This window comes from Triturus cristatus, chromosome 6 (genome assembly GCF_964204655.1).
Source record: "Triturus cristatus chromosome 6, aTriCri1.1, whole genome shotgun sequence".
Classification (NCBI taxonomy): domain Eukaryota; kingdom Metazoa; phylum Chordata; class Amphibia; order Caudata; family Salamandridae; genus Triturus; species Triturus cristatus.
This window is the reverse complement of record NC_140589.1, coordinates 778316443-778330502: the sequence shown is the minus strand read 5'-3', so window position 1 is coordinate 778330502 and position 14060 is coordinate 778316443. Positions and strand designations below refer to the sequence as shown.

The window sequence follows — 14060 nt, the reverse complement described above, 5'->3', positions numbered from 1 at the left end:
AGCATAAGCCCGAAACTGCGTGTGTGTTCAAAACAACTACGATGAAAAGGAGCTTCTGAGAGGGAATCAGGTGTGACTTCGGCACATTGATGGCAAACCCCAGTGAATACAGGAGGCCTGCCGTAGTCTGGAGGTGGGAGATGACAGCCTGGGACGAGCCCGCCTTCAACAGCCAGTCATAGAGATAGGGGAAGACTAGAACCCCTAATCTGGGCAGATGAGTTGTGAACACTGCCATCACCTTCATGAACACCCAAGGGATGCTGGTATGACCAAAGGGGAGCACTGTAACCTGAAAGTGCTTGTGGCCTACGGTAAACCGTAGGTAACTCCGGTGGGCCGGCAGGACGGGGATGTGAAAATAAGCGTCCTGCAAGTCCAACGCTATCATCCAGTCTTCAGGGTCGAGGGCACACAGGCCCTGCGCCAATGTCAACATCTTGAACTTCTCCTTCCGGAGGAAGCAGTGCACGTTGCTGAGATTCAAGATAGGATACAGGCCCTTGTCCTTCCTGGGTACCAGAAAGAAGTGTGAATAACAACCACAACCTACTTCTGGGGCAGGAACTCGCTCAATGGCTCCCTTGGCCAAGAGAGCCGTAACTTCCTGGTGGAGAAGGGCCAAGTGATCCTCCGACGTGTGAAGGAATTGAGGTGGCATGGACGGAGGTGTAGTCTCGAAGGGGAGGTAGTAGCCCCTTCAAGCTATCTGCAAAACCAACCTGTCTGACGTGATGTTGAGCCAGTGGGGAGGTGATGGCGAATCCTGTCGCCCACTGGTGAAAGGTGGCCCTGAAAGGTCAGACTAGGAGGGCTTGGAGGCTGCTGCAGAGGGGGCACTGGTGGACTGGTCTGCCCTCTGGCCCCCAGACCTAGGATGGTGGGTCCCACATCCCCGGCCGCGTAGAGGCTGGACAGCTTGCGCAGGCCTGTGGCACTGGACGGAACATGGCGGGGCACCCCTTCCGTAGCCACGAAAGGGGCAAAAAGCAGACTGAACGGGGCAAGAGGTAGAAGTGAGGCCCAAGGACCTGGCCACAACCCTTGAGTCCTTAAAGCGCTCAAACAAGTTGTCTGCTTTGTCGCCAAATAAGCGACGGCCAAATTGTACTTTGGACATCACCCACAAAGCCAGTGGACCTCAGCCAGGCGTAGCATCTCAGGGCTACTCACGTTGAAAGCATCCTGCCCAGCGAGTCGGCAGTGTCCAGTCCACATCGTATGGCGAACTTCGCTGCGTCTCTCCCTTCGGCAACTGCACAGGAGAGTATGGCCCGGGCCTCTTCCGGGCACTGTGGCAGCACCTACATGACCGTGTCCCACACAGAATGGGAGTAACAGCCAAAGAGTCATGCGGTGTTCACCAAGCGCAGTCCTAAGCTGGAGGAAGAAAACATTTTCTTCCCAAGATGGTCCAGCTTCTTGGATTTCCTATCAGGTGGAGCAGTAGGGAATGCGCCCTTGGAAGTTGAGGCTTGGACCATCAAGCTCTCGGGTGGGGTTTTGGGAGAGGAAAATGGAATTGCCCGGGCCAGAGGGCGGCATCGGGTAATCAGCCTATCCACAGGAGCCCCTGTATTGGGCTTGGACCAAGGGCACAAAAGGATGTCCATGAGGGCCTCATTGAATGGCATCAGGGGCTCTGAAGAGACTGCTGCTGGTTGAAGCACCTCTGTCAGGAGGTTAATGCTGACCGCCGCCGTAGGAAGCTCAAGGTTTAAGGCCTCAGCCGCCCTACGCAACACCACTGCATATGATGCACCCTCCTCCGTAGCCACGGTAGGGGGAGATAGCATGCCAAGGTCTGAAGAGGTGTCCAGACCTCTGGCCTCACCCAACTCCTCTCTCCGGTCTGGTTCTTCTAACTGGTCTGCCGGAGGGTCCACAGACCCCTCCCAGTCCTCCTTACCTTCCTCTGGTAGCCACTCATGGCAATAGGGAACACCAGAGGAAAACTGGAGTACAAAAGTACTGGTTGGCGCCGGTCCCGAAATCGGTCGACGCATGTCTGGCTCTGTGTGTACGTCCAGGGGGAGGCTGGGGTTGAGGTCGGTTGGGGACACAACCGCTGTAGGAAGGGGCGGAGGTGTCACCAATGGTTTTAGTGCCAGACGAGGTGTCATTAGGTCAACCGGCGCCGATGCGGATCCAGGCCTGGATCCCTGTGGGGCCCTGCGCCACTGGAGCTAAAGCCACCGCCATTGAAGGCCTAGAAACCCCAGCTGAGTCCGCAGGGCTTGAAGGTGTGCCGGCAGAGTCGGCTGCCCAAAGATGGAGTGAGAGGAGGGCTTCGTAAAAGCTACGAAGTTGGGCAGGGGTCGCTCCAGCTCCCGGAAAGGGAAGGATGCTCTGAGCCGACCCACAGGCTCCATGGGCGGAGCCGGGTGACTACATTCTGCATCCCACGTCGCGTTGGCCGACGGACAGAGAGAACATGAAGAGCGACAATGCTTCTTCGCCTTTTTTTTGTGCTTCGACTTACCCGAAGACAAAGACTTCGACGAGGAGTGGTGGTGATGGCTCCGTGACTGGTCCCGCGACCTCCCTCTCAACTGGGACCTGGAGCGGCGTCAAACTGACTCCCGGGCCTCCAGAAGCTTTCGGGCCCACCCCCACAAAGTCTTCGAGTCCATGGCCCGGCAGTCGGAGCACAACTTCGGGTCATAGTTGCGCTCCAGACACCATAGGCACACGAGATGGGGGTTCGTCACCGCCATTAGCTTGTGACAGAAGCCACAAGGCTTGAAGTCGGTCCGTCGAGATGACATCCCTGTGCACCAGGACTCGGACGACTCGAAAAGATGTTGACTAAAAGTCACAAAAAGAGAGTAAAAAGTGACTAGCGGTACCGCTCTCTCCGGAACTGCGCTGGCTGGTGAGGAAAAAGAAAGAACTGATGTCAGGCACCCGACGCCACCTACTGACACGCAGGGGTACTGCTGAAGAAAAAATTCTCCAGATCCAGTCTGATGCCGGGGATAATTCTAAGATAAGGAATCCATAACTAATAGTCTCTTTCAGATGTGTGTTTTCATAGGAAGGTATGAATCAAAACAAACTTTAAGAGATTTAACTTCTTTCACTAGGGTGGTTGTAAACCTGTCCATTTCTAGTTCCTCCAGCCAATTTGTGTTCACTTTTAATTGTTGTTCACGGGCTTTGAGCAGACATTCATTCTTTTCAGGTTTTGATTTGAATATGTTGGATTACATCAATTTTTAAATGTATATAATACAATTTTTGAGAGTAATGAAGGCAAAGTGGCAATTTACAGATAGAGATGTGTTTCATTCACATATTGGCGAATAGAGACATCAGACTCTATCATGACTCTCAGCAGCTACATGTGCCAAGTGAACAACATGGAGCCAAAATAAAGATGTATGTGAAATTCTGCATGTGAATGCTTCAGGGCCAGACCAAGAATTACCCATTCTTACCAACTGTTTGAAGCTGCTCAGGTATGAGGGATACTGTGGAATTCCTATCCTAGGATCATCTCCTTCCTCGACGGAAGAACACAGAGAGTCCGCCTACCACCGTACAAGTCAGAGGCCTCCGAAGTCACCTGCGGCGTCCCTCAAGGATCATCTCTGAGCCCCACCCTCTTCAACGTCTACATGAGCCCCCTCGCGGCCATCGTACGCAAACACAACCTCAGCATAATCTCCTACGCCGACGACACCCAACTGATCCTCTCCCTGACCAACGACCCCGCCGCCGCCAGATCCAACCTGCACGAAGGGATGAAAGAGGTAGCCGAGTGGATGACGACCAGCCGCCTGAAACTGAACTCGGACAAGACGGAGGTCCTCATCCTGGGCTCCTCACCCTCCGCCTGGGACGACTCCTGGTGGCCTCCCGCCCTGGGCACCGCACCCAAACCGACAGACCATGCTTGCAACCTGGGCTTCCTCCTGGACTCCTCCCTCTCCATGACCAGGCAAGTCAACAACGTCTCCTCGGCGTGCTTCAACATCCTACGCATGCTACGGAAGATCTTCTGGTGGATGCCCACCGAGACCAGGAAGACCGTCACCCAGGCCCTCGTCACCAGCCGACTGGACTACGGCAATGCCCTCTACGCCGGTACCACCGCCAAGCTCCAGAAGAGACTCCAGTGGATCCAGAACGCCTCAGCCAGACTCATCCTCGACATCCCACGAACCAGCCACATCTCCGGACATCTGAGAGACCTTCACTGGCTCCCCGTCAACAAAAGAATCACCTTCCGCCTCCTCACCCACGCACACAAAGCCCTACACGACCAAGGCCCGAGCTACCTCAACAGCCGAGTCAACTTCCACGCTCCCAAACGCCACCTCCGATCAGCCAACCACGCCCTCGCCGCCGTCCCCCGCATCCGAAGAGCGACTACAGGAGGAAGGTCCTTCTCCTACCTGGCCGCCAAGACCTGGAACTCCCTCCCGACCGACCTGCGCCTGACCCAAGACCACCTCTCCTTCAGGAAGAAGCTGAAGACCTGGCTGATCGAGCAGTAGCGGCACCCCCCCCCCCTCCCCCCCCCCCCCCAGCGCCTTGAGACCCTACGGGTATGTAGCGCGCTTTACAAGTGTCACTGATTGATTGATTGATATGCAAGTCTCATGAATCTGAATGAGCATTGCATTGTTCAATTGTGAACTCTTGAATGGGGTGTCCTTAACACCCCAAGCCAGGCGCACAGCATGATTCATTATTTCGTTAATTCGTGTAACTGCGTTTATCCAATCTTGCACAATTAATCATGGGTAATCTTTTCTCTGCTTAACGCCATTTGATCCACACAAAGAATAATGCCATTTGCCAAATTTCTTGTACTTATGATGCGACCATCCGGACTTCTGTCATAAATACGAAAGACGCATAATTCTTCTCAGGCAAGTTCTTTATTGGAAACCCAATGCATTTCGGACTACGTGAGTCCTTCTTCGGGGGTAACTACAATTCTCAACAGAATTAAATATTTAGTCGACAACACTGCTGAACTGTGTACTGAACGCTGTTATCCTAAACGATATGCATAGTTACACTTGATAACAAATCCCCTTCTATCTTTCACTCCCCAGGACCTGACCCTTGCGAGATGTCACCCTTCTAAACTGCGTGTTGTTGCTTAAAAAAAACCACCCACGTAACCTGAAGTGCTGATGATCATCAACTTCTTTCCTGCCCTCCCGTCACAACTGAGTTCAGCGTATTAATCTCTTTACAAACAAACGTTTTTAGTGCCTTCAACACATACCTGCCCAAGAGCTTAATCAAGTCCGCATCCTTCTTACGGAAAAAAGTTCAACCGCACATAACCGAGCTCGGTTTTTAAACCAGGCACGTGAGCCCTCCCTCATAATCACGAGTTAAGATCGGTCACCTGATTGTAACTGCTCCGCTGTGAACCTAATCTCTACTACAACTCCCAGCATGCCTTGAGTTTCTTAAACCCGCTCTCTGATTAAACATGAACAATGAAGTTGTGACGGGAGGGCAGGAAAGAAGTTGATGATCATCAGCACTTCAGGTTACGTGGGTGGTTTTTTTTAAGCAACAACACGCAGTTTAGAAGGGTGACATCTCGCAAGGGTCAGGTCCTGGGGAGTGAAAGATAGAAGGGGATTTGTTATCAAGTGTAACTATGCATATCGTTTAGGATAACAGCGTTCAGTACACAGTTCAGCAGTGTTGTCGACTAAATATTTAATTCTGTTGAGAATTTGTAAGCATCATGAGATTGTATGAAGTGTAAATTAATTGTATAATGTTTCAATTGTAGTTACCCCCGAAGAAGGACTCACGTAGTCCGAAATGCATTGGGTTTCCAATAAAGAACTTGCCTGAGAAGAATTATGCGTCTTTCGTATTTATGACAGAAGTCCGGATGGTCGCATCATAAGTACAAGAAATTTGGCAAATGGCATTATTCTTTGTGTGGATCAAATGGCGTTAAGCAGAGAAAAGATTACCCATGATTAATTGTGCAAGATTGGATAAACGCAGTTACACGAATTAACGAAATAATGAATCATGCTGTGCGCCTGGCTTGGGGTGTTAAGGACACCCCATTCAAGAGTTGATGTTGTCAGTGTCACCAGGGTGAGGCACTATGCCAGTTCACGCACGCACTCTTGGAGGACTAACGTTAATACAGCAATCAGGATTAAACACGGTGTGCATCCCGTTTATATAATCATTGTTCAATTGTGCCCTGGCTTTTTACTTAACAGCACATGGTATATTATTTTGTGGTTTAGTTTAGTGATAAAACATGGAACTATCATTTCTAGACAGGAAATGATTGTGGTTTAAAAACTGGGACTTCCAGAATGTTTCAGACATCATATGGAACCAATTTGCAGCTATCATGTTTAGAGGAATTTACCCCAATTGAGACATAAAACACCACAGCGGACCCCATTTTTTCGACCTAAGAAGAATGAAAGGCTTCTTCGAATATAATAGATGTAACTGACTCTGCCACCAACATATGAAGTGTCATGAAAATACCCAAATTCAGCTCAATGTATTTGATCAATTTCCAGATAACTAAATTATGAGTCAACCCATGCAATTTCTTGGTTACGCACAGATGTCCACAGCAGATTCAATGAATCTAAAGAGTGCTTTCTCATCTAATTACATGCAGAGAATCCTCTTGCTAAACACCCATCCAGCCTTTATCTCTCTTCTTTTGGCTCCCTTTGACTCATACATTTAAATGTGAATTTACGAAGAATCTCTACAATGACTTCCAACTTGCCACAACATACCTGAACTTCCCTGAACATTCTCTCAAGATTAATAATTCAGAATGTGATTTCGCCAGATTCTGGCAGCAAAGGTAAAATGAATTGATCCAAAGCTTATAGAGAAATTCAGGAACACCTTCAACCCAATTTTTAAAGTTCACCCAGTTCTAATAACCAAGGAAATCCATCCAATGAGTCCTGAATTTGCCATCAGAGGTACCTTTGAAGTCACTTAAAGCATCTTCTAATATCTCATAACTCTTCACTGGGACCTCTGACTGAGTCTGCCAATTTTCATGGAGACTTTGATGAAAACAGTCTGAGACGACTGCTACTATAAAAGACTGAGGGGCATATGTTTAAGGAAGTGGCGGAGTCAGGCGTTAGCCGTCATGGCTTAACGCCTCACTCCGCAACTTCAGAAACGCAAGGCGGCACCATATTTACAAGGATATGGTGCAGCCTTGCGTTTCCCCCTGCGCTGGTGCTACACTTAGCAGCGTAGCACCAACGCAGGCACCCTTGCACCATAGTGCAAGGGTGTCTGCCAGCAGGGGAAAGATTGTTTATGCACAGGAAGGTCCCCCTTCCTTTACAGAAACAATCTTTAAATGCCCAAACAACAATGGATCAGAACCGCACCACCTTTCTTGACATATATGCAAGAAATCTTAAATGTCCGTATCATTCCAGTCTAAATAATTAGTGTGAGAGACGTCAATTGTCCCAACAGATGATTTATAATTTCTTTTATTTTCAATCAAAAGCCATCCGCCAACGAGTTTCGTCCTAATCTACTAGGACTTCTTCAGGGCTGAAATTTACAGAAAAATGAACATTTAAAAAACAGACATATTACATTACTTACAGTAAAAACTACATCTAATTACAACATTTAAAAGTCACAAGACATATCCACATGTACATGTTGGATTCATTAAAAGACAAACGTCCATATAAAACCATAATTCCTATATATGATATATTGTTTGCTTTATGAACAATCACATAATTTACCACCTCCGAGTTAACTTGTCATGAGGGTCAGTTATAGTGAACATAAGCAAAGAAATGCTGCTCTGCATAAGAGTCCATTTACAATAATTCTCAGATATTGCAACATCATATTCAATTTCAATTGAAACTTCATATATGAATGAAAAACATAATGTAGCACAAGCAAATTAGAAATATATATATAACAATTGGATAAAGAGTAACCCTCACCAGTGGAGAGAAGAGCACACACAACCACATGAAAGGAGAGAGACATCAAAGAAAACCAACCAGTCTTGAAACACCCATAGTGTGACTAGACCTATAGAACCACACCCTGGGATAACATCCCCATGCCTAGCGAACACAAGAACAACATACTAATTGTATTATCCTTGTACCGTAAATGAGAAATGATAACGATCGTCCAATGTAAAGTAACCGATAATCCCATATAACCGATGTTTCTATAATGTGAACCAATTTGACATAATCAGACACCTACTGAGTTATTCACACAGAGTGACGCATTCAACGAAAGACCATTAACAGGCGCCCACCGTAGCTATTTCATGTATCAGCATAATGAGATTGATCCATAATAATATCAACGGTGGCTTCTTTCGAGTCCCAAAAACAAAGGTGTTCCGGTATGATGGCCAGCAACAACAAAGACATGCAGCGTGTACCAAAACAGTCTTTAGTGCAAGCGTTGGTGGGTATTCTCCACCCAGACAAACGGTCCTGCAGAAGAGAGAAGTATAAATAATCTCACAGTGCCTGCCGGATGCCGGAAAAGATTCATTAGCCCCAATGGAGATAACCCACTTGATTAAAAAGTAACAGTGAACGTGACAAACATCCTAACCAAACTTCTCTTATCTAAAATTAGGATATAGCATATAGTTTGCCAATTCCCATAATGAAGGACCGATTCGCTATAAGCAAAAAATTGGAGAGAAAGTGGCGCTCCCGATCTACATTCCGTCGTATCACGCATCGCAAAAACACGCTCTTAGCCGCAAAATAAATATCTAGCCACAAGAGCGTTAAACCACACATACTGGCACGATCCCCCCTGTTACATCCTGTCATGTTAGCCGCACAAGCGCTCGTAAGCGGTCAAAAAAGTGGCGCTTACCCAAATCATACATCCTAAAAATAACACCCTAGTCAATACCCGACTCACCTGTAGCCGTAGCTCACCGCGATGTCCATTAGCATCTCATTATGTTCCATGTGGTCCGCTGGTCTAGTTTTCAAAAATGATTGTATTGCCTATATACAGGACAATAGGGATATCCTACAGAAGTTCAAGGGTCTCACTTGGTCGGATGACCTAATGTTTGTTACAATAGATGTCACCAGTTTATATACTTGCATTCAAAAACAATTTGGTAGCATGGCAATACAATCATTTTTTCATACCAGTCAGCTATTGATTGCCCCACAAATTTGAATTCTATTATGACATTAATATTGTATAGACCTTATTTTACCTAAGCGGGCATTAGGCATTTGGCCAGTTCGCAGGCTTTTTTGGACACATATATATAGTGTTTCCCTTGGTATGGATACTAAATGCGACTCAAGGTTTTCTGCAAATGAACTCGGGGTATGATTTGAGCTCTCTGACACTATGCTTTACGTTTTGATTCATTTAGTAAGGCTATAGTGTTTGAAATATATTATCTAGCTGCGGTCGCCAAAGGTGTAATTACGATTATCATAGTACCAAATCATGTGCACCAGAAATGTTATGTTTACATGCATCGCATTGGGTGTGTCATTTGCTGAGGAAACATGATTCGAAAGACTCGCTAGTATACTCATCCAATATGGCCCCCGGTTTGTGAACACTATATTGGGATATCATTTCTAGGAGGAATATTATGTTTGAAATTCGGAGCAAGGTGTTTATACCGGTTAGTTTTTTGGTATTGAGTGTTGAGCGTGTACATTTACACTGTATGTTGCCTGTATCATGAGGCTGATATTTACAATTTAGATATGAGACATCGTTGGGATTCGATTTTATCAAGATCTTTATGGCGGTAATGACATATAGAAATACATGGCGCCGGTGTATTCAATATATATCTTAATGTTACTTTATTTCTGTCAGAAACCTCTATACACGATTTATCGAAAGAAGTGGGCTTTATGCCGGATCAATACCAGTCTATTTATGAGCCAATATATTCGTTCAATATGATGCCCATTTTTGTGAATCGGAGTTTGACAATTGACAGGGTGATTATGACGTCATCACGCATATACGTTGCTTGGTGGCGGGTTCAAATAGGAGCGCGTATTGGGGGCTCAGTTTCCATAACATCTTGGAGAATTGAGTTACGTCGCGGTGCGCTGCGACTACAGGTGAGTCGGGTATTGACCAAGTGGGCTTCTAGGGTGTTAATTTTAGAATGTATGATTTGGGTAAGCGCCACTTTTTTTGACAGCTTACGAGCGCTTGTGCGGCTAACATGACGGGATTTAACAAGGGGGATTGTGCCCGTATGTGTGGATTAACACTCTTGTGCCTAGATAAATATTTTGTGGCTAAGAGCGTGTTTTTTGCGATACGTGATACGACGGGATGTGGATCAGGAGCGCCACTTTGGGGTGTGTGCTTCTCTCCAATTTTTTGCTTACAGCGAATCGGTCCTTCATTATGGGAATTGTCAAACTATGTGCTATATCCTAATTTTAGATAAGTGAAGTTTGGGTAGGATGTTTGTCACGTTCACTGTTTCTTTTTATTCAAGTGGGTTATCTCCATTGGGGATCATGAATCTTTTCCGGCATCCGGCAGGCACTATGAGATTATTTATACTTCTCTCTTCTGCAGGACCGTTTGTCGGGGTGGAGAATACCCACCAACACGTGCACTAAGGACTGTTTTGGTACACGCTGCATGTCTTTGTTGTTGCTGGCTGTCATACCGGAACACTTTTGTTTTTGGGACTGGAAAGAAGCCACCCTTGATATTATTATGGATCAATCTGATTATACTGATACATGAAATAGCTAAGGTGTCTGTTAATGGTCTTTCGTTGAATGTGTCACTCTGTGTGAATAACTCAGTAGGTGTCTGATTATGTCAAATTGGTTCACATTATAGAAACATCGGTTATATGGGATTATCGGTTACTTTACATTGGACGATCGTTATCATTTCGCATTTACGCTACAAGGATAATACAATTAGTATGTTGTTCTTGTATTCGCTAGGCATGGGGATGTTATCCCAGGGTGTGGTTCTATAGGTCTAGTCACACTATGGGTGTTTCAAGACTGGTTGGTTTTCTTTGATGTCTCTACCCTTTCATGTGGTTGTGTGTGCTCTTCTCTCCACTGGTGAGGGTTACTCTTTATCCAATTGTATATATATATTTCTAATTTGCTTGTGCTACATTATGTTTTTTATTCATATATGAAGTTTCAATTGAAATTGAATATGATGTTGCAATATCTGAGAATTATTGTAAATGGACTCTTATGCAGAGCAGCATTTCTTTGCTTATGTTCACCATAACTAACCCTCATGACAAATTAACTTGGAGGTGGTAAATTATTTGATTGTTCATAAAGCAAACAATATATCATATATAGGGATTATGGTTTTATATGGACATTGGTCTTTTAATGAATCCAATATGTACATGTGGATATATCTTGTGACTTTTAAATGTTGTAATTAGATGTTGTATTTACTGTAAGTAATGTAATATGTCAGGTTTTTATATGTTCTTTTTTCTGTAAATTTCAGCCCTGAAGAAGTCCTATTAGATTAGGACGAAACGTGTTGGCTGATGGCTTTTGATTGAAAATAAAATAAATTATAAATCATCTGTTGGGACAATTGACGTCTCTCGCACTAATTGGTTCGACTGGAATGATATGGACATTTAAGATTTCTTTCATATATTTCAAGAAAGGTGGTGTGGTTCTGATCTATTGTTGTTTTGACTGTTTCTTGTTTTAATGTAGCGCCCTTGGGCAGGGGGTGCTTTCGGGACCTGCACACAGATTCATAGATTTGTTGTAAATATATTGGTATAATTTTCTAAACTGGTGCTGCATCAGTGTTCTATATCCAACTGTCCGTTTATGTGTGAACATCTTTAAATGCCCTTTTGCCACTTCTATGTGTGTTGCTTAATGCAGCACACATGGAAGTCACAAAATGGCATTCTTTTTAAAGATTGCTTATGTACAGGACGGGGGACCTTCCTGTATGTAAACAATCTAAGGCATTTTGCTTTTTCCATGTGTGCTGCACAAGGCACCATACATGGAAAAAGTAAAAACGATGAAATAATGTATTTCTCCTTGTTTCGCCAAGTTAGGATCCGGTTTTACATGGTCTTAATTTTGGCGCTGCCTCCTGTTTACGCTGCCCTTGTAAATAGGGGGCTGCATCAAAATCAACACCCACCGCAACACCCACTGCCCACCTCTTTCATGCTAAGCATAGCGTAAAAGGGGGCCTTATTTACAAGGCAGCGTTTAGCCACGTTAAGTGGATTAACGCTGCCTTGTAAATAAGCAAAGCCCCTATGGCCACCACAATGTTGTAAAAAGTGACGTTGTGGTGGTGATAGGCTCTAGTACATATGCCCCTGAGCCTCAAGAAATCGAATGAAAGCAACTAATGCCATTGGGCCAGACCCCCAGCACCTGTCTGAAGTCATCCACCCATGAGACCAGAGAAATGTTCACAATCCCACAGTTTCCAAAATTTTCATGAGACAGGCTTTACTCCTATTGACGTTTGTCAATGCCACTGATTTGTACTAAAAACGAGAATACATTTTTCGATCAATTTAGCTCAGTATTATTCCCCCCTAATTTTCAGTGTTAAAAAGTTAGTGCATGTGTACACTTCTTATAATGTGAGGAGCTCTTATAAACTTTATTTAGCCCTTTGGTTCTTTGAACTGTGTTGCTTTTTACATTTTTGCTATTTAGCTCAGCCAGTTCTACTAAAGTACAGGACAATGACACTATAGGGAAATAGTTGGCTTGCTTTGGAAAAAATCCCTGATGAGTATTGTGAGAGCTGCTCAGGTACTCGCATACGACTGTCTATCCAGTCTGGGTAGATTGTTTAGATACAGTGTTCATGTTGTGCCTCGTAATAAGAACCGAATCATGATATGCAGCAAGCATCATGCACAATGAGCATATGCACAAATAACACTTGAACCAGTTGCATGCATGTGTTAAATTATTTAGATTAGTTTATTATTCAGATTACTAACCTTAACCATGTCTTCATACTGGAGGAAAAGAATATTATATTCATCCTTGTGAGTGTACCAGCCCTTAACATGGTCAAACCAGGAGCCAGAGTGCACTGTTGGGGAACAAAGAGGAGTTCAAATTAACGCAAAATTTAAGTATTAGCGATAAGCAACGTGAGACACAACGTCAGATCGGACAGAGATTAGCCGTTGTTTATTTTAGCACCTGTGCCTAGGTATTGTACTTCTTTCATTGAGAAGAGATTTGACATTTTTGTAAAGAAGACTACTTACAGGTATAACGGTATCAAATCATATTTTTTAACATGAAATCCTCAACAGACTAAACAATACCATTGTCATACAGGTCGAGTTTATAGAGTTCTATTGCATTCTTGTGCATGAATCTGAATTTTCGGTTTTCAGGTATTCCCACCAACTTCCCTTCTTGTCACTTTTCATAACTCACTCTAAAATAAAACTTCTCACCCGCTCACCAAGACCTCCATCTCTTAGGACTGAGCCCTGTCACACTCATCCTTTCTTCTTCCCTTCACAGGTGACACGTTCTCCGTCACCCACACAGTTCAGCCATTGGAGAAGCAGTGGCGTCAGGAGACAGAGCGAAGAGCACAATGGAGACTGTGACCATTGTGAGTGGCTACAATTCACAAACATAACCCTATAGTTCTCTAACACCATGCAGAGAATTGGAGGTAGCGGACATGCAGGGTTGTGCAGAAAACTCTGGTGTGACACCACCCCGTCGCACATAAACCCAGAGCACCTGAAAGCCATCAGTCATCAAAGGCCTTTAAAATGACAAAGCTACAGAAGGGCAGTTTCAAAACTTTGGGCTTGATTAAAACAATGAGGTTTACCCAGCTAGTCTATTCCTGTTGTGCAGATCCCCTAATACATTCCTGCCAATGACTGCTTATGTAAACCAGATTTGTCAATTTGCTTTTCAAATTCATGCCTTATTTTACTTCCTGTGGAAGTGGAGGAGCTCTGTTGATTCTTGTCGTTTCTTACTTTGTACCTCTCTTTTTCCTCATTTTTTTTTTATTCA

At 44.9% G+C, this 14060-nt stretch overlaps 1 protein-coding gene across 3 annotated transcripts in view; it reads right to left on the bottom strand.

The window, feature by feature from the left end:
* LOC146817864 (amine sulfotransferase-like) overlaps window positions 1-14060 on the bottom strand; it is a 278102-nt gene that overhangs the window by 107497 nt on the left and 156545 nt on the right. For 2 of the 3 annotated variants that reach the window (XM_085611343.1, XM_085611344.1), the window contains exon 5: window positions 13007-13101. In XM_085611343.1, coding sequence (XP_085467469.1) covers window positions 13007-13101 — 95 coding nt within the window. Of the gene's footprint in view, window positions 1-7463; window positions 8484-13006; window positions 13102-14060 lie in introns of those variants that run through there. The other variant, XM_085611345.1, reaches the window with a different exon arrangement.